General features: G+C 48.7%; 1 protein-coding gene across 1 annotated transcript in view; it reads left to right on the top strand.

Annotated features, from left to right (window-relative positions):
* Nucleotides 1-162: 162 nt before the first annotated feature.
* The window catches only part of KIF24 (kinesin family member 24), a gene marked incomplete at its 5' end in the record, with an annotated part of 46,179 nt that continues 19,676 nt past the window's right edge, over nt 163-26,665 (top strand). The window contains 7 exon segments of the mRNA XM_056546748.1: nt 163-750; nt 2,720-2,909; nt 11,723-11,820; nt 20,192-20,407; nt 23,507-23,594; nt 24,309-24,430; nt 25,301-25,406. Coding sequence (XP_056402723.1) covers nt 182-750; nt 2,720-2,909; nt 11,723-11,820; nt 20,192-20,407; nt 23,507-23,594; nt 24,309-24,430; nt 25,301-25,406 — 1,389 coding nt within the window.

The raw sequence follows: 26,665 nt of genomic DNA, 5'->3' as shown, positions 1-26,665 counted from the left end.
TTTCAGACGCATATGTGGCTGTCTGGTTTCTTTAGCAGCTGGTGACCTCAGGATGGCGCTATACACAGTGTGACGTGATTGGCCTCCCCTTATGTGACACTTATGTGAATTTAACCAAGCTATTTGCATAATTTTGTCTTCTGTTTCTTCTTCTTGGCCCAGAGCAGTCCCTGTCCTGAAGATGACCTCCTGCCTCCTGGAGTGCCTCTGTGAGGCTGAACTGCAGCAGTACTATCCTCACTTTGTAGCCCATGGACTCCAGAAGATTGAAGAACTGGCTAAGGTGACGATGAGAGATTACTCCAAGTTGGGAGTCCACAGCATGGAGGACCGCAAACGCCTCTTCCAGCTGATCAAAATAATTCAGAGCGTGGCAGCTGAGGACAGCAGTGACAGCCGGACCCCTCCCCTGCAGCCCGGCTGCGTCTACCTCCAGCCCCCCAATATCAGGACCGCCACCCGGAGACAGCTGCAATTTGACATCTCCTTTGACACAGACAGAAGTGCCTTTCCCTCCTCTCCGTCTCATCCCTCCATGCATCTTACTGAATTATGTGAAACGGCGCCACCTGCTGACCAGAAGACAATCACACTGAAAAGAGACGAAAGTCCCAGCTTGCCGACTGAGGGGTCCTGCCTAAGGGCGCTGGGGGGCACATCAGTGGGCTCCAGAGACAATGAGGTCCCCGTCATACATAGAGTGATGCACGTGTCCGGGTACAACTATGGCGTGCCACAGACATACGTCAGGTAATGAGGACGCCGTGGTCTGCTGTACGTCTAGTATAGTTTTCTGAGACGTTTGTGTGCTCTTTGTACAAGGACATAGCCTACTGGATTTTCATATAAATTGCATTTCACTTTATTTACTAACATTGGGGGAGATTTATCAAAACCTGTGCAGAGGAGAAGTTGACCAGTGGCCCGTAGCAACCAATCAGATCGCTTCTTTCATTTTTCAGAGGCCCTTTTGAAAATGAAAGAAGCGATCTGATTGGTTGCTATGGGCAACTGGTCAACTTCTCCTCTACACAGGTTTTGATAAATCTCCCCCAATGTGCTCCCAACATGTACTTAAATGTTTTCCTATTTTTATTTTTTTCAGGTAAAGTAACAAATTTATCTGAAATAGGGTCTTTACGTTCATCTTTGTCACAATCCAAATAATTTATCCAAGGGTTACTACCGTACAAAAAAAACAAAAACAACTTCTGAAATGTCGCCAGAATATGTCAAAAGTTTTAATCACATTAGGTTTCAGTCATGAGACGCCGAGGAAGCGCGCAGCATCGCGCCCAACTCCCTGGTCAGCCATCAGATCTGACCTTTTCGCAAAAAGGTCGGATTTGTTTGACGGCTGGGGAGTGAGGCGTGTCCCTGGCTTATAAACAGAGATCGCAGCGGTACCCAGTGTGATCAAAACTTCTGACATGATTGGACCACATAATAAAAATTTTCTTTAATAATAGTAACCCTTTAAGTTGTCTGCCCTGGTTTTGGAATCTTTTTTTTTTTTTTTTTTTTTTCTTTTCCCCCTTTGATCTTTCACTTCTAAGAACTCATTCACACCATGGAATCTCATTTATAAAAAGACCACTGAAAAATAAAAGAAGCAATCTGATTGGTTGCTTTGGGAAATGAGGCAACTCTTCCTAATTGACCCAAGAACTGTGCCTGCGTTGACAATTTTTGTTTGCTTTTTGCAATGACCCACTGTATGTTGTCTGCTGTAGAACAGCTGATCCAATGTGGTGCTGGGTGTCCCCTATTGATGACTTATCATTAGAATAGGCCATTGATTAGTTTTGGCTGAAAAACCCCTTTAAATACATTAAAGGGGTACTCCGGTGGAAAACCTTTTTTATTTTTATTTTTTAAATCAACTGGTGCCAGAAAGTTAGACAGATTTGTAAATTACTTCTATTAAAACATCTTAATCCTTCCAGTACTTATTAGCTGCTGAATACTACAGAGGAAATTATTTTCTTTTTGGAACACAGAGGTCTCTGCTGACATCACGAGCACAGTGCTCTCTGCTGACATCTCTGTCCATTTTAAGAACTGTCCAGAGTAGGAGAAAGTCCCCACAGCAAACATATGCTGCTCTGGACAGTTCCTAAAATGGACAGAGATGTCAGCAGAGAGCACTGTGGTCATGATGTCAGCAGAGAGCTCTGTGTTCCAAAAAGAAAAGAATTTACTCTGTAGTATTCAGCTGCTAATCAGTACTGGAAGGATTAAGATTTTTTTTAATAGAAGTAATTTACAAATCTGTTTTTAACTCCACTGCCCCAGCGTTCGGAAGATTTTGTTCCGAACGCTGGGTGCGGATCCGGGGTTCAAGATGTCACAGCCACGCCCCTCGTGACTTCACACCATGCCCCTCAATGTAAGTCTATGGGAGGGGGCGTGGCAGCCGCCACGCCCCCTCCCATAGACTTGCATTGAGGGTGTGTGTGGCCATGATGTAATGACCCCTGGAGCCCGCTTCCAGCGTTCGGAACAAAATGTTCCGAATTATCGGGCAGTGCAGTACCCCTTTAAAGAGTAGTAGAACCTGGAACAAACTCCCTGCAGATGTGGACGGTAAATCTACAGTAAGTAAATGTGAACCTGCCTGGGCTATACTTCGATCGTCTTCGATGTTTCTATGAGCTGGACGCCATTAGTGCTTACGGCGGAAAAATCATTTTAACCCTTTAATTTTTTCATTGGACAGACCGAGCTGCACAGACAAAGAGGGACCCTGGACAGACAGCGATAAAATCCGAGTGTGCGTCCGCAAACGTCCTCTGGGTTTGAGGGAAGAAAGACGCGGGGAAGTGAGCGTGGTGACCGTCGAAGGCAAGGAGACGGTAGCGATTTACGAGAGGAAAGAAGCGGTTAACCTAAAGGAATATATACTGCAGGTATTGCTATAGGAGCTGACAGCCATTGAGATATCACCGGATCCCATAGAACCACTGTGGAATTATTGTGCAGAAAATGTTGCTTGCTTTAAAGGGGTACTCCGCTGCTAGACATCATATCCCCTAAGATGTCTGATCCGGCTGCTGGGGCCCCCCGCGATCTCCTGCAGCACCCGACATTCTAAACAAACGCTGGGTTCCTGCATCAGGGGTCATGACATTACGGCCACGCCCCCTCCCTTAGACATGAATGGAGGGGGCGTGGTGCAATGTCACGAGGGGGCGTGGTCGTGACGTCATGATCTTGGCCTCCGGCTACGAGCATTCAGAACCGCTTTTAAAGCCAATTTCTGTACATTCTGGTATAATAGTAGAATGAGAGTGGTTCTGGTATTAAAGTTTTCAAATCCACTGGTGCCAGAAAGTTTATACAGATTTGTAAATTACTTAAATTTAATAATCTTAATCCTTCCAGTACTTATCAGCTGCTGTATGATCCAGAGGAATTTGTGTAGTTCTTTCCAGTCTGAGCACAGTGCTCTCTGCTGACACCCCTGTCCATGTCAGGAACTAGCTGGTTCAGGCACATATCCCCATAGCAAACCTCTCCTGCTCTGGACAGTTCCTGACGCAGACAGAGGTGTCAGCAGAGAGCAATGTTGTCAGACTGGAAAGAACTACACAACTTCCTTTGGAGCATACAGCAGCTAAGTACTGGAAGGATTAAGGTTTTTAAATAGAAGTCATTCACATATCTGTAAAACTTTCTGGCACCAGTTGATCTGAAAACAGTTTTTTTCCCCCCCTCCAGAGTACCCCTTTTACATTTTAACATTTTTATTTTTCCATTATGAATTTTACATTTTAAGCTATTCTCTAATATTTTCTGCCAGGTAGTTCCCAAAGTTGATGATCACTTTTTGGAGACTCAACCATTAAAGGGGTACTCTACTGGAAAACATTTTTTTTTAAATCAACTGGTGCCAGATAGTTAAACAGATCTGTAAATTACTTCTATTAAACAATATTAATCCTTCCAGTACTTATCAGCTGCTGTATGATCCACAGGAAGTTCTTTTCTTTTTGAATTTCCTTTCTATATGACCACAGTGCTCTCTGCTGACACCTCTGTCCATTTTAGGAACTGTCCAGAGTAGGAGCAAATCCCCATGGAAAACCTTTCCTACTCTGGACAGTTCCTAAAATGGACAGAGGTGTCAGCAGAGAGCACTGTTGTCAAACAGAAAGGAAATTCAAAAAGAAAAGAACTTCCTGTGGATCATACAGCAGCTGATAAGTACTGGAAGGATTGAGATTTTTTTTTTTTATAGAAGTAATTTACAAATCTGTTTAACTTTCTGGCACCAGTGGATTTAAAAAATAAATAAATAAAACATTTTCTCTATCGGCTCCATTGGGGGACACAGACCGTGGGTGTATGCTGCTGTCTCTTGGAGGTATGACACTATGGCAACAAAGAAGTCGGCTCCTCCCAGCAGGATATACTCGCCTCCAGGCCCTGAGCTAATCAGTTTTAAGCTTAGTGTCTAAGGAGGTGGACATGTTTTATTATTTTCCTAGATTTAGGGATGTGTTAGATTTTTTATTCCATTTTCTTTCCTGTTTTCAGGTGGGGACTCAGGAACTGCGGCTCACTGTTTCCCCATTGCGAGTATGGGGACACAGACATTGCGTATACTCGCTGTTCACCCCCTCTCGCCAACGGTCAGCGCCTGGGTTTGTACCTCATGGGTCCGGGTCACCCTATCTCCCTGCTCGCCTCGCTCGCACATGGTAGCCCGGCATGATGCAGGTGATAAAAGCTGGCTGAAGACTTCATAGGAAGACTTCATGGGGTAAGTTCTTCTGACTGAGGTGAGTATATTTCCCTTTCTCCTTAGATGCAGATTTGCAACATCTGGAGACCCTCAGTTTTTGGCCCACCGTCTCATGGGGCTGGGTCCTTTATTAAAAACTGGGGTGAGCAGTGGCAGTTTGAATGGGCAACTTTCTACACTTTATTCATATATATATATATATATATATATATATATATATATATATATATATATATATATATATATATATATATATATATAGTGTGTTTTGACAGCCGCGGCGTTCTCTATGCGGGCGCTCTGAGCGCCGGCTTACTTTCATTTTCGGCAGCGGCTGCTGCCGGCGGCGTCTAGTCCGCTCAGTTCCCTGCGAGCGCTCATGCATTCACATGTGCGCTCGGGGCAAGGAGCGGGCGCCATTTCAGGACTTCTTGTTAATACTTCGGTGCGCTTTTGCTCCGCCCACCCAGGGCTGCCGAAGCTTCTCTGGGCGCGAACTGTGCACCAATCAGCGCTGTGCGCGCGATTATGGTGGCAGGGGCCAATCAGCGGTGCCCCCTGCTACTAACACGCTTCCCCCCCCCCCCCCCCTGCTGGCCGGCATTTCTCCTCTCTGACAGCTGGAGACCACCACGGATTCGAGTTCCGGGGTGGGACAGAGTGTTACAGTGTTGTGGTTTAATTTTTAAAATAGGTCCATTGTGGTCTATGGGGATCCAAAGGCATGTGAAACAGTAAGATAAGCAGACTGTATCAGCAACACAGTGAAATGGAACACAGTCTTGGGTGAGAGAGGCCCAGAATGACCTCCCTCTAAACAGTTAACTGGAGTGTTAGCCACTCCTTTACTCTGTTAATACTGTAACGCTAAACTGTCTGGTTCTACTGAACCACTTGTTCTGCCTGCTCCACTGCTCCCCCAGACCCCCCTACTACTCTACCCCGGTTGTTCTTCCAGACCCGGTGGGTTCGGTCGCCCCTCTAGCCTGGGTTCCCTCCCTCTCCCAGTCTATATCCGACTTGGCTCAGGTCTCCCGTTATGTGGGAGTGCCTTGGAGAGGCCCTTCCTACACTGGCCCTCCGGAGGGTCCCGCTCTCCCCCTATTCTGACGCTCTCGCAGCATCATAGGGGTGTGTCATCTAACTCATCCCCTGAGTCTTCTGGCAGGCACGGGCGCTCCCCTCGCAGGCATCGCCCCATTAGTCCGACCTGTAGCAAGCGTCGCTCCTCTAGAGAATGCTCCCAGGGTCGCCGCTCTGGCTCTCCAGACCCGCGTACCAGGTCCGTCTCTCTCTCTTCCAGGGCCGCCTCACACGTTCCCATTCACCTGGAGAACTTGTGGAAGAAGTTCTGATTCGGCCTCCGACTCAGAGGACCGCACGGATGTGCCTGATGTGGTGTACTCAGTGGTTGCGGCCATAAGAGACACCTTCCATCTAAAGGACCCAGGAACTTCGGACGTGGCTCCAGAAGCCTCCTTTCTTTATGCCCGACCGGCACTCAAGACTTTCAGCTCTCACGCTGAATTTTACGGCCCCTACGGGTATCCGCCGGAAGTCACCCTGACAAGAAGTTTCAGGAAACGAAGAAGGTTCAAGCGCGGTATTCCTTCGCAAAGGACCTCATTGCTCGGTGGACCTCCTCTCCAACTGTGAATCATTTCTTTCTTGCCCTACCCTTCGGGTTGGCTACTGCGCCCTGCGTCTTTACCAAGACGTTGGCGGCAGTGGTGGCTCTTCTCCACTCTCGGGGCATCTCTGTTCTACCGTACTTGGACGACCTGCTCACAAGGTGCCTTCCTTGGAGTAGAATCGGGCCAGCCTCAGAATCACCTTCCAGACCCTCTCCAGGTTTGGTTGGATTGTCGACCACGAGAAGTCCCATGTGTCCCCGTCCCAGTCCCTGGTTTTTCTGGGGCTCCACTTCGACACAGAGGCTGCTTGTGTCTCCCTGCCGGAGGACAAACTACAGGAACTCCTGTCGGGGGTCCGCTCCCTTCGGGCGCCGGGCCCATTTCCCATCCGCACCTGCATGTCTGTTCTGGGGAAGATAGTAGCCGCCATTGAGGCAGTGCCCTTTGCTCAATTCCGCTGCCGTCCTCTCCAATGGGCCATCCTGTCCCAGTGGGACAAGTCCCTCTTGTCTCTCCACCGCAAGATCCGGCTTTCTCCCCAGGTACGCCTCTCCCTCCTTTGGTGGCTTCGGTCCCCTCTCCCCCGAGGGGGTCGTTCCTTTCTGCCCCTCAACTGGCATGTCCTGACCCCGAACGCCTGCCTCCTTGGCTGGGGAGGGGTCTTCCAGGATCAGACTGTCCAGGGTCACTGATGGAGAGCTTGGCCTCCGAAGCCGTCCAATGTTCTGGACCTACCGGCGATCCTCCTGTGCCTTCGGCACTGGACCCACCTTCTCCGGGGCCTCCCCGTTCGGGTACAAACGGACAACGCCACGGCCGTGGCGTACATCAATCGCCAGGGGGGCACCCACAGCTCAGCGGCCATGAGGGAAGTCTCAAAGATCCTTAGGTGGACGGAACGTCTGGTTCCAGCCCTCTCGGCCGTACACATTCCCGGCATCGAAAACTGGGAGGCCAACTTCTTAAGTCGCGCCACCACGGATCCGGGCGAATGGTCTCTCCACCCAGAGGTCTTCGATCTGATTTGCCATCGGTGGGGGACGCCGGACGTGGACCAGTTCGCGTCCCGTCAAAACAGGAAAGTCCCTCTCTTCGTGGCCAGGTCTCGGGATCCCCTGGCGCTCGCAGCAGACGCCCTGGTGGTCCCCTGGACCTCCTTCGCCCTCCCCTATCTTTTCCCGCCTCTTCCGCTTCCTCCTCTGGTCGTCCGGAAGCTCAAGGCGGAGGGGGTCTCGGCCATTCTGGTGGCTCCAGACTGGCCCCATCGCGTGTGGTACGCAGACGTGGTCAGCCTCGTGGCGGACGTTCCCTTCCATCTTCCGGACCATCCCGATCTTCTCTCTCAGGGACCCCTCTGCCACCCCAACTCTCTTGCGCTGCGTTTGACGGCGTGACTGTTGAGACCGCGGTTTTGAGGGCTCGGGGGTTTTCCTCCCGCGTTATCCGGACTATGCTCTGTGCCTGTAAGCCCTCGTCCTCCAGGATTTACCACTGCACTTTCTCCACCTCCTTCTCCCTGCCGACTCTCCTGTCCTTCCTGCAGTCCGGACTGGAGACTCTCCTTGCCCTGAGTTCCCTTAAGGGGCAGGTTTCGGCCCTGTCGGTCCTCTTTCAACGCCCTCTGGCGTCTAACCTTCATGTTTGCACCTTTCTGCAAGGTGTCGCCCACGAGGTCCCTCCTCTTCGGTCCCCCACTGTGCCTTGGGACCTTAACCTTGTTTTGGATGCTCTTCAGGACACTCAGTTTGAGCTTCTGGCTCAGGTTTCTCCCAGTTTTCTCCCTTGTTCACCAGAACAAGGTGGTTCTTCGGCCGCTACCCTCCTTCCAGCCTAAGGTGGTTTCTGCCTTCCAACTGAACGAGGACATAGTGTTGCCCTCCTTCTGTCCGTCTCCCTCCCATCTGAGAGAGCGCCGCCTTCACAAGCTGGACTTGGTCTGGGCTGTGCGGACCTATTTGGCGGTCACCTCTTGCTTTCGGCGTAGTGACTCCCTGTTTGTGCTCCCCGAGGGGAGGCGCAAGGGGCTCCCGGCCTCGAAGTCTACAATTTCCCGGTGGATTCATTCCGCCATTTCAGAGGCGTACCGATGCAAGGGTCAGATGCCTCCTTTCCGCGTGACGGCTCACTCCACCCGAGTGGTGGGGGCTTCCTGGGCGGTCTGTCATGGGGACTCTGCCTGGTCGTCCCTGCATACCTTTACCAAGTTTTACAGGGTTCATACTTTTGCCTCCTCCGACGCAGGCCTGGGCTGCAAGGTTTTGCAGGCAGCGGTTCGTGATGCAATGAAGCGATCGAGAAAAGTAGAATTTTGTTCTTACCGTAAATTCTTTCTCTGAGCTTCTATTGGGGGACACAGCACCCACCCATTGTCTTGTTTGCGGCCAGCGGGTTTCCGCCTTCCGGGGCGGGGGTGTCCCCCCTTTTGGTCGGTTTCCCTTTTTCTGGGTGTTGTGTTAGATGGTTTGTTTTTTCGGGGGTTTGCTCTCCTCTGCTTTGGGACTAAAACTGAGTTGCTCAGAGCCAGTAGGCGGGTATATCCTGCCGGGAGGAGCCAGCCTTCTTTTGTTTTTTGCCAAGTGTCAGCTTCCTAGTGGCAAGCAGCATATACCCATGGTCCTGTGTCCCCCAATAGAAGCTCCGAGAAAGAGAGAGAATTTTCGGTAAGAACAAAATTCTACTTTTTCTTCCGGTTTGACAGGTCTCCATTGTCTCTCGGCTGCAAGATCGTTCTCTCTCGTCAGTCTTGTTGGTCCCTTCTATGGTGGCTTCATTTTCCCCCTCATTGTTCTTCCGGGGGTGTTCCTTCCTGTCCATCCTTGCCAGTCTGTCGGGCTGGGGAGGTGTTTTCAGGGACCGCCCGGTCTGGGGTCTTGGCCCCGCGAGAAGCTTTTTCCCCTTCAACATTTTGGGGCCTAGGGCAATTCTTTCTTTGCTTGCTTCTTGGGAATTTTCCTCCTGGGCGGAACTCAGGTTTCCGGCCATCTCAGTTATCTTCAGTCTGGCCGTCTCTGGGATGTGATCTTCTCGGCCGGTCCTCAGTCGTCCAAGGTCACTGGTCCCTACATCCAGGGGTGTTTGCTGTGATCTGCAACCCCTGGGGCGCTCCAGGCCTGGACCTCTGTTTGTCCCGCCACAACTGAAGCGTTCCTCTCTCTTGGTCGATCCTTGCCCTACCTTGTCTATTTGGTGGTCGGGCTTTGCCCTACCTTATCTGTTTCCTCCCTTTCTTCTCTTTTCGGTGTCTTGAGGAAACTCTCAGTGGGACGTTTCCGCCATTCTAGTGGCCCAGTCTGGGCCCGGCGGGCGTGGTTCGTCGTCATGATCCGGCTCCTGAACTCCTTCCCTATCGTCCAGACCTCCTATCTCAGGTCTCCTGTGCCACCCCTATTACCGCCTCTGCTTGACGGCGTGGCGGTCGTGACCGTGGTTTTGAGAGCCGCGGTTTCTCTTCCCAAGTCATTAGCACCATGCTCAAGGCTCGTAAGTCCTCCTCGGCAAAAATTTGCCACCGTACCTGGTGGTCTTATTTTAGTTGGTGTGAAGCTCAGGTCTTGAGTCCTGTTACCTTTTCGGTTTCCCGTCTTCTCTCTTTCTTGCAATCGGGATTGGAACTGGGATTGTCTCTCAATTCCCTTAAGTATCAGGTTTCGGCCCTTTATATTCTTTTCCAGCGTCCTCTGGCTTCTAATTCTCATATCCGGACCTTCCTTCAAGGAGTGGCGCATGCTGCCCCTCCTTATCGGTCACCTTCTCCCCCTTGGGATTTGAATCTGGTTCTGGGGGTACTCCAAGGTGAACCTTTTGAACCCCTTGGGGAGGTGTCCCCGCGCCTCCTTTCTTGGAAAGTGGCGTTTTCTTGTTGTTATTTCCTCCATTCGGAGAGTGTCTGAATTGGCAGCTCTCTCCTGCCGTTCTCCATTTCTGGTGCTTCACCAGGACAAGGTTGTCTTCCGGCCAGATCCTTCCTTTTTGCCTAAGGTTGTTTCGGCTTTTCATCTCAATGAGGACATTGTTCTTCCGTCCTTCTGTCCCGCTCCTTCTCATTTTAGGGAGCATTTACTCCACAAACTGGATGAAGTTTGGGCTGTTAGGTATTACCTCTCTATCTCTTGTTCGTTTCGTTAGGGCGATTCCTTTTTCGTCCTTACGGAAGGTCGTCGTAAGGGACAACCTGCTTCCAAGGCTACCACTTCTCGGTGGATCAGATCTGCCATTTCGGAAGCCTATCGCTGTAGGGGGAAGATTCCTGCCTTCAGGGTTGTGGCTCATTCTACCCGTTTCTGTTGGGGTATCCTGGGCTCTACAGAACAAAGCCTCGGCCTCGCAGATTTGCAAGGTGGCTACTTGGTTGCCTTTGCCCACTTTCTCGAGGTTCTACCGGGATCATACCTTCGCATTGGCTGATGCTAGTCTGGGCCGTAAACTGCTGCAGGCGGCACAGCCGTCTGCCTGACTGATTTTCTGCCCACCCAAGGGACGGCTTTGGTACGTCCCACGGTCTGTGTCCCCCAATGGAGCCGATAGAGAAAAGGAGATTTTTTTAACACTTTCCGTAAAATCTCTTTCTCGAAGGATCCGTTGGGGGACACAGCTCCCGCCCTTTTGGGTTTCTCTTTGGTTCTCTGTCCGAGGGTGTGTTCAGTTATATCTTTTCTTCTGGTTCTCGGACAGTTCGTGTTTTTTCCTTCACCTGTCGGTTCTCTCCTATTGCTCTGGTTCTAAAACTGATTACCTCAGGGCCTGGAGGCGGGTATATCCTGCTGGGAGAAGCCGACTTCTTTGTTGCTATAGTGTCATACCTCCTAGAGACAGCAGCATACACCCACGGTCTGTGTCCCCCAATGGATCAATCGAGAAAGAGAGATTTTACGGTAAGTGTTAAAAAATCTCCTTTTTTTCTTTCTCCCAGTGGCGTACCCCTTTAAAGGGGTTATCCAGAATTAGAAAAAAAGAGCTGATTTCTTCCAAAAACAGGGCCACTCCTGTCTTCAGGTTGTGTGTGGTATTGCAGCTCAGCTTCATTGAAGTGAACAACCTGCGGACAGGGGTGGTGCTGTTTATGGAAGGCATTAGCTTAGGGCAATGTTCCCCAACCAGTGTTCCTCCAGCTGTTGCAAAACTACATCTCCCAGCATTCCTGGACAGCCTTTGACTGTCCGGGTATGCTGGGAGTTGTAGTTTTGCAACAGCTGGAGGCACCCTGGTTGGGAAACACTGGTTTAGGATAAGCCATTTTAAATTGGAGATTTAAGAAGTATTCCCATTCCAACATGACATGTTCACTTTTATTATTTTAGGTGTCATCTTCATCGGGTTCATGTTTCCTTTTTTTTTTCCCCAGCACGTGTTTTATTTTGATGAAGTGTTTAGTGAGAAATTCACCAATCAGGATGTGTACATGAAGACTGCTCACCCACTCATCCAGCATGTGTTCAACGGGTAGGGGACATGCTTCCATTTCATGTCCTTTTGTTTCAGTTGTTCATTCATCCTGCGTTCTTGTGTACTGTGGCCCTCCAGATGTTGCAAAACTACAACTCCCAGCATGCCCAGACAGCCAGCGGCTGTCTGGGCATGCTGGGAGTTGTAGTTTTGCACCTTCTGAAAGGCTACACCACTGCTCTTCAGCCCTTCTCAAAGGGATTATTCGGGATTACAAAAACAGAGCTGATTTCTTCAAAACAGCACCACCCCAATCCTCAGGTTTTGTGTAGTATTGCAGCTCAGTTCCATTGAAGTGAATGGAGCCAAGTTGTAATACCACACACAACCTGAGGACAGGTGTGGTGCTGTTTTTGTGGAAGAAATAAACTCTGTTTTGCTATTCTTCCACATACTGTCAGGGATTGAGGACATGCTTGTTTCGTTCATCCTCATTCCCTGTTAAAAATAAAATAAAAGGAAACTGTAGAAACATTTTAAAGGGGTATTCTGCTGGAAAACATCAGTTTTTTTTTTTTTTTCAACTGGTGCCAGAAAGTTAAATAGGTTTGTAAATAACTTCTATTTAAAATCTTAATCCTTCCAGTATTTATCAGCTGCTGTATGCTCCAGAGGAAGTTCTTTTCTTTTTGAATTTATTTTCTGTCTGACCACAGTGCTCTCTGCTGACACCTTTGTCCGTGTCAGGGACTATCCAGAGAAGGATAGCTTTGCTATGGGGATTTGTTCCTGACATGGACAGAGGTGTCAGTAGAGAGCACTGTGGTCAGACAGAAAAGAAATTCAAAAAGAAAAGAAAGTCCTCTGTAGTATACAGCAGCTGATAAGTACTGGAAGAGTTAAGATTTTAAAATCTGTATAGCTTTCTGGCAGCGGTTGATCTTAAAAAATAAAAAATAAAAAAATTTCCAGCGAAGTAGTCCAGTGGTGAAAAAAGGGGTAGTCCAGTGGTGAAAAACTTATCCCCTATCCTAAGGATAGGGGATAAGTTTGAGATCACAGGGGGTCCGACCGCTGGGGCCCCCTGCAATCTCTCTGTACGGGGGCCAGGCTCTCTGGCCAGATAGCGGGTGTCGACCCCCGCACGAAGCGGCGGCTGACACGCCCCCTCAATACATCGCTATGGCAGAGCCGGAGATTGCCGAAGGCAGCACTCCGGCTCTGCCATAGAGTTGTATTGAGGGGGCGTGTCGGCCGCCACTTCATGCGGGGGTGGACACGCCCCCTTCGCGCGGGCTGTCGGGGCCCCGTACAGGAGATCGCGGGGGGCCCCAGCGGTCGGACCCCCCGCGATCTGCAACTTATCCCCTATCCTCAGGATAGGGGATAAGTTGTTCACCACTTGTTCACTACTGGACTACTCCTTTAAGCCTAATTATTTGTTAGAATTAAAGTTTCTCTATCGGCTCCATTGGGGGACACAGACCTTGGGTATATGCTGATATGCTGTTGTTGCTAGGAGACTTGACACTATGGAAACCAAAAAGTCAGCTCCTCCCAGCAGTATATACCCGCCTACAGAGCCTGAGGTAATCAGTTTTAGCTTAGCGTCTGCAGGAGATGGACACTGGTCTGGGGGTTTTCCCCAGACCTGGTCTAACTTTTTTATTTTTCTAGAATAGGGACGTTTAGTTTCTTATTTCCTTTTATTTTCCTGTTTTCAGGTGGGGACTCAGGAACATAGCGTTCACTGTTTCCCCATTTGCAATTGAGGGGGCACAAACATCGTGGATGTACTGTCAACCCCCTCTCGCCAACGGCCAGCGTCTGGGGTTGTACCACATGGGTCCAGGTCCCCCACCTTTTCCTGCTCGTCTCGCTTTTCAAGCCGGTATGATGCAGGTGACAAAAGCTGGCTGAAAACTTCATTAGGTAAGTTCTTCAGACTAAGGTGAGTATATTTCCCTTTTTTATCCTTAGGTGCCGGATTCTCAACAGCTGTAGACCCCAAGTTTGTGGGCCACCTTTTTTGTATGGGGGCTAATGGGACTGGCCAGGAGGATTTTTTCCCTCCATTTTTTCCTTCTATGGGGGAAAGTTTTATTATGGGGTGAGCAGTGGCACACATGTGTGGGCAGGTGTGTGTTTGGTGCACTGTATAACGCGGCTGCCTCTGCAGCGTGTCTCTCATTACTGCGGGCGCTCCTCCAGCCCGGCCGCACGTTTTTACTTTTTCTTTGGCAGTGTAACTGCCGACGGCGTTCGCCCACTCCGTTCCCCCGAGGCGCATATTCGTTCGCATGTGCGCTCGGGGCTGGGAGCGGGCGCCATCATGGATCGGGCTATTATTACTTCGGTGGTCTGGTGCGCTTTAGCTCCGCCCACCCAGGACCGCAGAAGCTTTTCAGGAGGGCGCGAATACCCTCCAATCAGTGCTATATACGCGCAGGGTGTTGCAGGGCCATTCAACAGTGCCCTTGTTACAAGCACGCCCCCTCTGGCCATTGGTCTAGCGTTTGCTCTCTTCTCTCCCTCTCTCTGCTGGAGTTCTTCTCACAGCAGCAGTCTGAGGGACACAGATTTGGGTGAGACCGTTCTTTTTTTATTACTATGTCCATGTCCAGAACTGTTCCTTCCTCTAAACACATAGCTGGCTCATTAGTTATTTTTTTTACACCTGTAAGAACTGTATCACAAAAAATGGCTGGTTCTGCTGAACCTCCTTGTTCAGCCTGCACCACTGCTCCCCCAGACCTCCCGGCTATTACTACCCCGGGTGTTCAACCAGACCCGGTGGGTTCGGCCATCCCTCTAGCCTGGGTTTCTTCCCTCTCCTAGTCTATATCCGACTTTGCGCAGGTCTCCTGTTCTGTGGTGACTGCCTTGGAGAGGTCCGCCCTCCCGGGGGATTCTCTCCCCTTCTCCCTACGCTTCTCGCAAGCGTAATAGGGGCGTTTCCTCTGAATCATCCCCGGGGTCTTCGGACAGGCACAGGCGTTCCCATCATAGGTCTCGCCCCGCTACCTCAGCTTATCACAAGCGTCCCCATTCCAGAGGACGCTCCCGCAGTCGCTGCTCTGGCTCTCCAGAGCCGTGTAACGGGTCAGTCTCTCCCTCATCTAGGGCCGCCTCAACGCGTTCCTATTCACCTGGAGAGCTTGTGGATGAGGTTTCCGAATCGGCATCTGACTCAGAGGCCCGCTTGGATTCTGCCGACACGTGAACTCATTGGTTTCGGCCATAAGAGACACCTTTCATCTAGAGGACCCAGGAACTTCGGACGTGGCTCCAGAAGTTGCCTTTCATCGTGCCCGACCTCTTCCAGGGCTGCCTCACCTCGTTCTCATTCACCTGGAAGAACTTGTGGATGAGGTTTCTGATTCGGCCTCCGACTCAGAGGGCTGCACGTATATGCCTGATGTGGTGTACTCATTTGTTTCGGCCATATGAGACACCTTCCAGCTAAAGGACCAAGGAACTTCGGACGTGTCTCCAGGAGTCTCCTTTCTTTGTGCCTGACCGGCACCCTAGACTTTCAGCTCTCACGCTGAATTTGACGCCCTGCTGGAGTCCGCCTGAAGGCACCCTGACAAAAAGTTTCAGGAAACGAAGAAGGTTCAAGCGTGGTATCCCTTCGCAAAAGACCTTATTGCTCGGTGGACCTCCTCTCCAACTGTGGATCTACCGGTCTCCCGCCTCTCTAAGGCAACTGTCCTGCCGTTGGGTAATGCGGCTGTCTTCAAGGATCCAGCGGACAAGAAGGTGGAGACTTTGGCAAAATTTGCCTTTGAGACAGCAGGTTCTTTCTTTCTTCCTGCTTTTGTTTCTGCCTGGGTGTCAGATGCCTTTCAGAATGGTCTCCCAACTCTGCCAGGATAGTATTCAGGATCCCTCCAGGGGATTTATCTAGACTAGCTCTCCGTTGCTCCTATGTCGGAGATTTTCTGGGTTCTGCTTTCATGCGCAGCCACAGTGCTGCCTTTGCCATAGGCTACCTGGTAGCCCTCCTTCGCTCCATGTGGCTTATAGCCTGGAATGCAGACACAGCCTTCAAGAAGTGAGGCGACGGGCGGAAAGAGTTCCTTATACCTCTGGATAAGGCTCACAGAACCACTTTCTATCGGAAGTCCTCCTCCTTCCGGTCCTGCGGACCTTTGGTACCAACAATGGTCCAGCCAGGCGCCTTCTCGGGAAGAGGGCTCCCTCCTTCCTGACCCGTCCATCCCGGAGGTCGGCTAACCGTTCCGGACGTTTTGTGGCCCCATCAGGCACCCGTAGGCCTACCTCGGCCTGAGGGGTCGCCCCCACCCGCCGACTTTTCTCGAGTGGTTGGTCGAATTTGCCTCCCTTCCATGGGACTGCTTTTTTCTTTCCCAGACCCCCTGTCCTCCTCTCTAGCGGAGGCATTTTGGGGCGCGTTCCAGTTCCCTATCATCCAGGGAATAATTGTCCCGGTTCCTTCAGGGGAACGTTTTCAAGGTTTTTTATTCCAACCTCTTTGTGGTCCCCAAGACGGGTGTTGCTGTTTGCCCAATCTTGGTTCTTGGGCATCTCCACCAGCATCTTCTGCTTCCCATTCCAAATGGAGTCTCTCCGTTCGGTGCTGGAGTCCATGGTTCAAGGGGAGTTTTTCTTCCCTCGGTGGACTTCAAGGATGCCTGCCTCCACATTCCAATATTTCCCGGTCATCAGCGGTACTTCCGTTTTGCAGTTCCGGACAGCCATTTTCTATTGTGGCTCTCCCTTTCGGGCTGACCACTACTCCGCGGTCCTTACCAAGGACCTGACGCCTGTGATAGCCCAGTTACGGACAAGAGTTGTTTCAGTGATTCCTTTCTTGGACGACCTCCTGATCAGAGCTCCAACCAGGGCTCAGACTCTGGGGAGTCTTAGTCTCAACCTCCAACTCTTGTTTTCTCTTTGGTTGAATGGTTAATCGTGACAAGTTCAACCTCTCCCCTGGGGCCCCAGTTCGATGCGGCCTCTGCCCGCTTTCGTCTCTGCCGGACATTCGGCTGACTCTCTTATCAGGAGTCCGATAACTTCGGCATCCTGCTCCAGTTTCCATTCGCTTTTGCATACTGTCCTGGGTCGGTTGTTGGCGGCCGTGGAGGCTGTGCCATTCGCCCAGTTTCATCACCGACCTCTTCAACTGGTGATTCTCTTCCGGTAGGACAGGTCCCCTTTGTCTCTCGACTGCAAGATCGTTCTCTCTCGACAGTCTTGTCGGTCCCTTCTATGGTGGCTTCGTTTCCCCCTGCCTTTCAGGGGCGCTCCTTCCTGCCCCTTCCTGACGGTCTGTTAGACTGGGGAGGTGTTTTCAAGGACCGACCGGTCTGGGGCCTTGGTCCCCCCAGAAGCGCTTCTCCCCATCAACATGCTGGGACTAGGGCAATTCTATCTTTGCTTGCTTCTTCGGAAAATTCCCTTCTGGGCGGAACTCAAGTTTCCGACCATCTCAGCGATCTTCATTCTGGACATACTCAACTGGTAGGTGGGTCTGTCTCAGCTGGTCCTCAGCCGTCCAAGGCGAGTGGTCCCTACATCCGGAGGTGTTTGCAGTGACCTGTAACCTCTAGGGCGCTCCAGGCGTGGACCTCTACTCGCCCCGCCACAACTGCAGCGTTCCTCTCTCCTGGTCGGACTTTGCCCTACCTTATCTGTTTCTTAGTCGGGCCTGGCCCTACGTTATCTGTTTCCTCCCCTTACTCTCATTCCAGAGTCCTGAGGAAACTCACAGCAGAGGGCGTTCCCGCCATTCTCGTGGCCCAGCCTGGCTCCGGCGGGCGTGGTATGACATCGCGGTCAGGCTCCTAACGACTTACCGCTGTGCCTTCCCTCTCACCCAGACCTCCTATCTTAGGTCCCCTGTGCACCCCTATTTACCGTCTCGGCTTTTGACGGCGTGGAGGTTGAGACCGCGGTTTCTCTTCCCAAGTAGTTCGCACCATGCTGAGGGCTCGCAAGCCTTCCTCTGCGAAGATTTACCACCATACCTGGCGGTCTTATTTTCATTGGTGTGAATCTCAGCCTTTTTTCTCTGGTCGTGGTTTTCCTTCCCTGACCCCTTTTCCTTTCCAGTCAGTGTTGGCCCAAGAGTTGGCTCTCTGCTCCCTTTAGGGTCAAAGTTCGGCCCTTTTCATTCCTTTTCAAAGTCCTCTGGTGTTCAATTCTAATGTCCGGACCTGCTTCAGGGAGTGGCACACAGTGCCCCTCCTTCTCGGTCCTCTTCTCCCCCTTGGGACTTACACTTGGTCTTAGGTGCCCTGCAAGGCGCTCCTTCTGAACCTCTCAAGGACATTCCACTTCGCCTCCTTCCCTGGAAGGTGGCGTTCCTTATTACTCTTACCTCTGTTAGGTGGGTGTCAGAGCTGTCAGTTTTCTCCTGCCATTCTGCCTTCCTGGTTGTATACCAGGAAATGTCGTTTTCCATCCAGGTCCGTCCTTTTTACATGAGATGGTTTCGACTTTTTCATCTCAATGAGGACATTATCCTGCCGTCCTTTTGTCCGGCCCCTTCTCATCCCAGGGAGTTTTGCTCCACAAACTGAGAGATAAGTCCGAACAGCCCTCTCCACAACCAGTCACTTCCTTTCGGCAAAGTGACTCCTTTTTTTGTTTTTCCGGACGGTCGTCTTACAGAACGACCTGCTTCTACAGCCACCATTTTTCAGTGGATCCGGTCTGCTTACCGCTGCAAGGGGAAGATTCCCCCTTTCGGGTTTTGGCTCATTCTGCCTGTTTTTTGGGCATCCTGGACCTTTCACTTCGTGGCTTCGGCCTCACAGTTCTGTACAGCGGCCACGTGGTCGTCTTTGCTCTCTTTCACAAGGTTCTACCAGATTCATACTTTTGCATCAGCTGATGCTACTCTGGGCCATAAGGCGTTGCAGGTGGCAGTGGTCCAGCCGTTCACCTGACTGATTCCTTACCCACCCAAGGGACGGCTTTGGTACATCCCAAGGTCTGTGTCCCCCAATGGGGCCGATAGAGAATAAGGGATTTTTGTCTTACCGTAAAATCCTTTTCTCGGAGGATCCATTGGGGGACACAGCTCCCGCCCTTTCTTTGGTTACCTGTCTGAGGATGTGTTCAGTTATTTTTTGTTCTGGTTATCTCGGACTGGTCTTGGTTTCCTACCTCTCAGTCATCTCCTACTGCTTGGTGACTAAACTGATTACCTCAGGCTCTGTAGGCGGGTATATCCTGCTGGGAGGAGCTGACTTTTTGGTTTCCATAGTGCCAAGTCTCCTAGCAACAAGAGCATATACCCAAGGCCCCAATGGATCCTCCGAGAAAAGGATTTTACGGGAAGACAAAAATCCCTTTTTTCCTGTTGCAACTTTTGACATATCTTGCAGTCATGTCAAAAGTTTTGATTAGTTGGGGGTCTCGGTGCGAAGACCCCAACGATCAGAAGAACAAGCGGGGAAAAGTGTGCTTTAGTGCACTTTCTTCCCCGGCTCTCACCAATTTTTGTCTTGCTGCCCCATAGTCAATTAAAGGGTTACTCCAGTGGAAAACATTTTTATTTATTTATTTATGTCAAATCAACTGGTTCCAGAAAGTTAAACAGATTTGTAAATTACGTCTATTAAAAAATCTTTACCCTTCCAGTATTTTTTAGCAGCTGTATGCTACAGAGGAAATTCTTTTCTTTTTGAATTTCTTTTTTGTTTTGTCCACAGTGCTCTCTGCTGACACCTGATGTCCGTATCAGGAACTGTCCAGAGCAGGAGAAAATCCCCATAGCAAACCTCTGCTGCTCTGGACAGTTCCTGACATGGACAGAGGTGTCAGCAGAGAGCACTGTGGACAAGACAAAAAAGAAATTCAAAAAGAAAAGAATTTCTTTTGTAGCTGCTAAAAAGTACTCGAAGGGTAAAGATTTTTTAATAGAAGTAATTTGCAAATCTGTTTAACTTTCTGGCACCAGTTCATTTAAAAAATAATGTTTTCCACCGGAGTACCCCTTTAATAGATCGGTTAGACAAAGATCGCTGAGAGCCAGAAGTAAAGTGCACTACTGCTTTTCTCCACTAGTTCTCCATATCAGTGGGGGTCTCGGCACTGAGACCCCGACTCATCAAAACTTTTGACTTGTCTCTTTCATGTCTAAAGTTTTTAAACGACGGGTACGCTTTTTAAGGTTGCTAGTGGTATTGCAGCTCCGTTCCATAAAAGTGAATGGAGCCAGGTTGTATTACCGCACACAACCTGAGGACAAGTGTGGAGCTGTTTTAGGGATAAAAAAAAAGCTGTATTTAAAAAAAAAAAATTTTTTTTTTTTAATTCCTAGATAACCCCTGGTTATTCGCATATACACAATTTTAATACAATTTGCACTGCTTGAACGCACATATCTGTTGTCTCTGTTGCACCAGATTTACATAAATATTTTATCTTTTTTTTTTTTTTTTCTTTCCAGGGGTAATGCTACATGTTTTGCCTATGGTCAGACAGGAGCAGGTAAAACGTACACCATGATTGGCATCCCGAAAAACCCCGGACTCTATGCCTTAGCAGCCAAAGACATCTTCCAGCAACTGGAGACCAATCATCAGAGAAAAGACTATTCTGTATGGATCAGTTTCTATGAGATCTACTGTGGACAGCTGTATGACCTGTTAAATGGAAGGAAAAGGTTAGTCTGTATAAAATCAACAGTTCATCCCATTTTAAGGTATATCATCACCAAGTCATACACTCTTCACATAAGTGCCCCTTTAAAAGGCGTACTCTGGTGGAAAACTATTTTTTTTATTTAATTGGTGCCAGAAATTTAAAACAAATTTGTAAATTACTTCTATTAAAAAAATCTTAATCCTTCCAGTACTTATCTGCTGCTGTATACTACAAAGGAAGTTGTGTAGTTCTTTTCTGTCTGACCACCGTGCTCTCTGCTGACACCTCTGTCCATGTCAAGAACTATCCGGAGCATGAGAGGTTTGCTATGGGGATTTGCTCCTATTCTGGACAGTTCTTGACACAGACAGAGGTGTTAACAGAGAGCACTGTGGTCAGAATAGAAAGAACTACACAACTTCCTTTGGAGCATATAGCAGCTGATAAGTACTGGAAGGATTAAGATTTTTTAATAGAAGTAATTTACATATCTGTTTTACTTTCTGGAGCCAGTTGATATGAAAAAAAATAGTTTTCCACCGGAGAACCCCTTTAAGCATAAGTCTGAATAGGGTAATGCTGGGCAGGTGAATTTTTCTGGCCCTTAGTCCTGCTTCGGGCAAGCAGGGCCAGACCCCACAATGCCGGAGGCACTCAGCAGTCTGTATGGAGCGTGCTCCCGACTCCTGCCTGCTCTGCACTTTGCAGCCCCCGGCTGTTCTCAGTAGCCGGGGGCCGCTGATAGGTGGAAATTTGAGACCCGTGCAGACATGCGACCGCTCCTCCTCAGATTTCCACCTCACACTGCTGCTAATAACCAGCATGCGGTGATTTCCACGGCTGGCTATTAACCCTTTAGAACGCCGCTGTCAAAGCTGACAGCGGCATCTAAAGGGACATGTGAATGCTCCCTGGTTAGTGGGGAGGATCGCGCACCCCCCCCCCTGCAGCGTGATCGGGGGGGGGGGGGGGGGGGGGGGTCGATCCACTGTAGAGGTAGCCTGAGGGCTTACCTCTGTTCCCTGGTGTCCCGTGGCTCTGTCATTGATGGAGCCTAGTCTAGCCAGGCTCTATCAATGGATCGCAGAGCACACAGATCAATGGAGTTTAATAGAACTCTATTGATCTGTATGAGGAATCTAAGGATTCCTCCTAAAAGTCTAATAAAGTGTAAAAATAAATAAATAAATAAATAACTTAAAAAAAAAAAAGTTTTAATAAAAGTTTAAAAGACACACATTAACCCCTTCCATGTTAAAGTTCAAATCGTTCCCTTTTTCCTATATAAAAACATGTAAACATAATAATAAACATATTTAGTATCGCTGCGTGCATAATTGTACAAACTATCAAAATATAACATTATGTATCCCGTACGGTAAATGACGTAAATGTTAAAAAATATATATATACCAAACCACAGAATTGCTATTTTTATAATATCCCAGAAAAAAAATTTAAAAAGTCAGATCAATACCAAAATGGTACCGATACAAAAAACAGATTATGGCACCAAAAAAATTGCCCTCATACAGCCTGGTATGCGAAATTTTTTTTTTTTTTTTTTTTTTTAAAGCTACAGGGGTCAAAAAATGGCAATTAAAAAAATTCGAAAAAGTTCTGAATTTTCTTAAATTAGTAAAACATGATGGAAACTATACAAATCTGGTATCGCTGTAATCAGGCCGGTCTAAAGTATCAAAACAACATGTTACCTCAACCACAAGGTAAATGGTGTAGAAAAGAAAACCACCAAATTTGCTAAATTATCTTTTACTATTTCAATTTCACCTCACTGATTTATATATATATATATACATATATATATATATATATATATATATATATATATATATATATATATATATTTTTTTTTTTTGTTTTGGAGAATATGTTATTGAAAAATGAAAAGGTATCATAATAGTAGGTAGTTTTGGCTATTATAGGGCGAGGAGGAAATAACTAGAGTGTAAAAGCGAAAATTGGCCCGAACAAGTGGATCGTCGTGAGGGACAAGTAGATTTTGCTCCGTTTTAGTCCCGTGGACAAGTAGTTTTTATTAAATTTCCACACCCCTGATGGGTATCACGTATATTAAGTAAAATGTATGTGTCCTTAGCAATAACAGCTGGCTGCCAGGGTGGCTTTCATATAAGACCCATTTCATTTGCCTGCTATGTTTTGTTAAAGGGTTACTATCCATAAAAAAACAAAACTTCTGACATGTTGCACACTTTTGATTGCATCGGGTCTCATTCCTGAGAACCGCTGCAGTCGCTATTTATAAGCCAGGGGGGTGCATGGAAGCATGCCATTCACTCTCCGGCTGTCAATCAAATCCGACTTTTTTTTCCCTGTAGAAGTCTACGCTGCAAAAAGGTCGGATCTGGCCTGGGAGTGCAACGCTTTGCACTTCCTCAGCTTATAACTAGCGATCGCAGCGTGTCTAAGGAGTGAGACCCTGTGCGATTTAAAACTTTTGAAATAAGATTACTGAAAAAGGAGTAAGAGACTCCAAAATGCATCTAGTCTAAAGAAAATCTGCCAAAGGCTGTGTGTTTTTTCTGGGAGTTGTAGTTTTGCAACAGCTGGAGGCACCCTGGTTGGGAAACACTGCTTTAAGGGATGGGCATCAAGGCGTGAAAGTGTATTCTCTGCGGAGATGCCAGTGTGTTTAATCTGTCTATCCAGTGTTTCCCAACCTGTGTGCCTTCAGCTTTTCCAAAACTACAACTCCCTGCATGCCCGGACAGCCAAAGGCTGTCCGGGCATGCTGGGAGATGTAGTTTTGCAACAGCTGGAGGCACACTGGTTGGGGAACATTGTCCTAAGCTAATGCCTTCCATAAACAGCACCACCCCTGTCTGCAGGTTGGCTGGTTCACTTCACTTCAATGAAGCTGAGCTGCAATACCACACACAACCTGAGGACAGGAGTGGCGCTGTTTTTGGAAGAAATCAGCTCTGTTTTTCTAATCCTGGATAACTCCTTTTAATGGTTGAATCTCCAAAAAGTGATGATCAACCTTAGTAGTATTGCAACAGCTGGAGGCACCCTGGTTAGGAAACGCTAGTCTATCCAGTGTCATGTAATGTAATCGTATACTGTCTTTCATCAGACTCTACGCTAGAGAAGACGGAAAGCATGTTGTCCAGGTTGTGGGACTGAGAGAAGTGGAAGTTAGTAGTGTGGAGTTCCTGCTAGAGGTAAGCGATGCACCTTGTCTGGCTCTGCCTGCAAAATCCTATAAATTTAAAGGGGTAGTCCAGTGGTGAAAAACTTATCCCCTATCCTAAGGATAGGGGATAAGTTTGAGATCGCGGGGGGTCCGACCGCTGGGGCCCCCTGCGATCTCTCTGTACAGGGCCCCGGCTCTCCGGCCAGATAGTGGGTGTTGACCCCCGCACGAAGCGGCGGCCGACACGCCCCCTCAATACATCTCAATGGCAGAGCCGGAGATTGCCGAAGGCAGCGCTTCGGCTCTGCCATAGAGTTGTATTGAGGGGGCGTGTCGGCCGACCGCTTCGTGCGGAGGTCGACACGCCCCCTTCCCGCGGGCTGTCGGGGCTCCGTACAGGAGATCGCAGGGGGCCCCAGCAGTCGGACCCCCCGCGATCTGCAACTTATCCCCTATCCTTAAGATAGGGGATAAGTTGTTCACCACTGAGTCACCACTGGACTACTCCTTTAATATTAGCGCCATAGGAGAAAGTAGCTAAGTAGCTTCTCAGTATGTAACGTATCGGCTAAGCTTTTATACAACACTCAACACTTCTTCACTTCTATAGCTGTTAAATTCTAATTGAGGAAATACTAGTGGACAAAATACGTTGTATCTAGATCAGCACCATTATATTGTATTATAGTGTAATTAGTAACACAAGAGCATACATAAGGCTTCTTCTTCATTCATCGCACAGGTGATCATGAAGGGCAGCAGAGAACGCAGCACCGGCGCCACAGGGGTGAATTCTGACTCTTCCCGCTCACATGCTGTCATTCAGATCCAGATTAAAGATGCCAGGAACCGCAAACATGGCAGGTGGGATAATTACTGCTTGTATGATCTTCCAGTCTTTTCATTGGACCACCCCTTTTAAAGAAGAAGTCTCATGCCAGAAAACATATTCCCCCCCCCCATTTGCAGGATAGGGAATAAGTTTTGGATCATGGGGGTCCTACTGCTGTTGTTGGACCCCACGGGATCTAAAACGTATCCCCTATCCTGCGGCTAGGGAATAACTTTTTCAGTATGATATATCTCTTTTAACTATGCACATTAAAGGGGTTCTCCACTGCCCTGCCTTCCGGAGCTCCCCTCGCAGCGTCCGGAAGTTTATTACTCCAAATGCTGTGTGCGGGCTTCCGTGTTCGAGGCCGCCCCCTCGTGACGTCACACCCACCCTCTCAAAGAAAGTCTATGGGAAGGGGGCGTGACAGCGGTCGCGCCCCCTTTCCACAGACTTTCGTTGAGGGGGCGGGTGTGACGTCACGAGGGGGCGGGTGTGACATCACGAGGGGGCGGCCTCGAACGCGGAAGCCCGCACACAGCGTTCGGAGTGATAAACTTCCAGATGCTGCGAGCGGAGCTCCGGAAGGCAGGGTAGTGGAGAACCCCTTTAACCTCTAAATGCAGACTTGTGTACATGTATGGCGGCTGCATCCTGACATTCACTTATCGGCAAGGTAATTGCCGATACCGATAATCCCCAAAATCGTGATTATCGGCCGATAATATCGCGGCCATACCGATAATCGGTCGATCCCTAGTCCCAACGGCGGGAACCCGCCCCCCCCCCCCCCCCCCCCCCGCGATCAGGCATCTTATCCCCTTACATGTTGGGTAGATCCTAGATTAAATTCTCCTTTAACAATGATAACCACTGGATACATTTGTCGTCTTCTACTCCAGAATGTCCTTCATTGATTTAGCTGGGAGTGAAAGAGCATCCGATGCCCGCGAATCGGATAAACAGACCAAAATGGAAGGAGCGGAAATAAACCAGAGTCTCCTGGCAGTAAGTGTCCATCTCCTTGTATAACTCAGCTATAACAACACACAAAGTTACTCACTTTTTATGTTTAATTCTATAGTGTTTGACATAAATGTCGACCACTGAACACCCTTTGTTTTACATATATTTTTTGCTTTCTTTAACTTGGTCCAGCTTTAATTTGTTAAAGGAGTACTCCAGTGCTCCAGCGTTCTGAACATTTTGAGCCGGAGGCCGCGATTGTGATGTCATGCCACGCCCCCTCCATTCAGGTCTATGGGAGGGGGCATGTCGACTGACACGCCTCCTCCCATAGACATGAATGGAGGGGACGTGGCGTCACGAGGGGGCATGGCTGTGACTTCACAACCACTGCTGCAGGAACCCGCTGTTTGTTTAAAAGTCTGGGTGCTGCGGGAGATCACGCAAGAGTCCCGCGTTCAGACATCTTATCCCCTATCCTTTGGATAGGGGATAATATAATCGGCAGCGGAGTACCCCTTTAATACTGTACATTAATGACATCCAATCTTTGGCCCTCCCAGATGTTTCAAAACTACAACTCCCAGCGTTGTAGACCACTGCTGTATATTATCTTTGTGTTTTGGAGTTCTGTTTTATTTCTTGATACAGCTGAGGATTAAAGGGGTACTCCGGTGGAAAACATTTTTTTTTTTTTTTTTTAAATCAACTGGTGCCAGAAAGTTAAACAGATTTTGTAAATTACTTCTATTAAAAAATCTTTACCCCTCAAATACTTTTAAGCAGCTGTATGCTACAGAGGAAATTCTTCTCTTTTTGAATTTCTTTTTTGTCTTGTCCACAGTGCTCTCTGCTGACACCTGATGCCTGTATCAGAAACTGTCCAGAGTAGGAGAAAATCCCCATTGCAAACCTATGCTGCTCTGGACCGTTCCTGACACGAACAGAGGTGTCGGCAGAGAGCACTGTGGACAAAACAAAAAAGAAATTCAAAAAGAAAAGAATTTTCTCTGTAGCATACAGCTGCTAAAAAGTACTAGAAGGGTAAAGATTTTTTAATAGAAGTAATATACAAATCTGTTTAACTTTCTGGCACCAGTTGATTTATAAAGACTTAAAAAAAATAAAAATGTTTTCCACCGGAGTACCCCTTTAACTCCTTAAGGACCCAGCCCATTTATACCTTAAGGACCCGGCCATTTTTTGAACATCTGACCACTGTCACTTTTAAGCATTAATAACTCTGGGATGCTTTTACCCTTCATTCTGTTTGCGAGATAGTTTTTTTTTTTGGGACATAT

The sequence above is a fragment of the Hyla sarda genome, chromosome 1, assembly GCF_029499605.1.
Source record: "Hyla sarda isolate aHylSar1 chromosome 1, aHylSar1.hap1, whole genome shotgun sequence".
Taxonomy (NCBI): Eukaryota; Metazoa; Chordata; class Amphibia; order Anura; family Hylidae; genus Hyla; species Hyla sarda.
The sequence above is the reverse complement of the archived record's forward strand: the minus strand, read 5'-3'. Positions and strand labels throughout refer to the sequence as shown.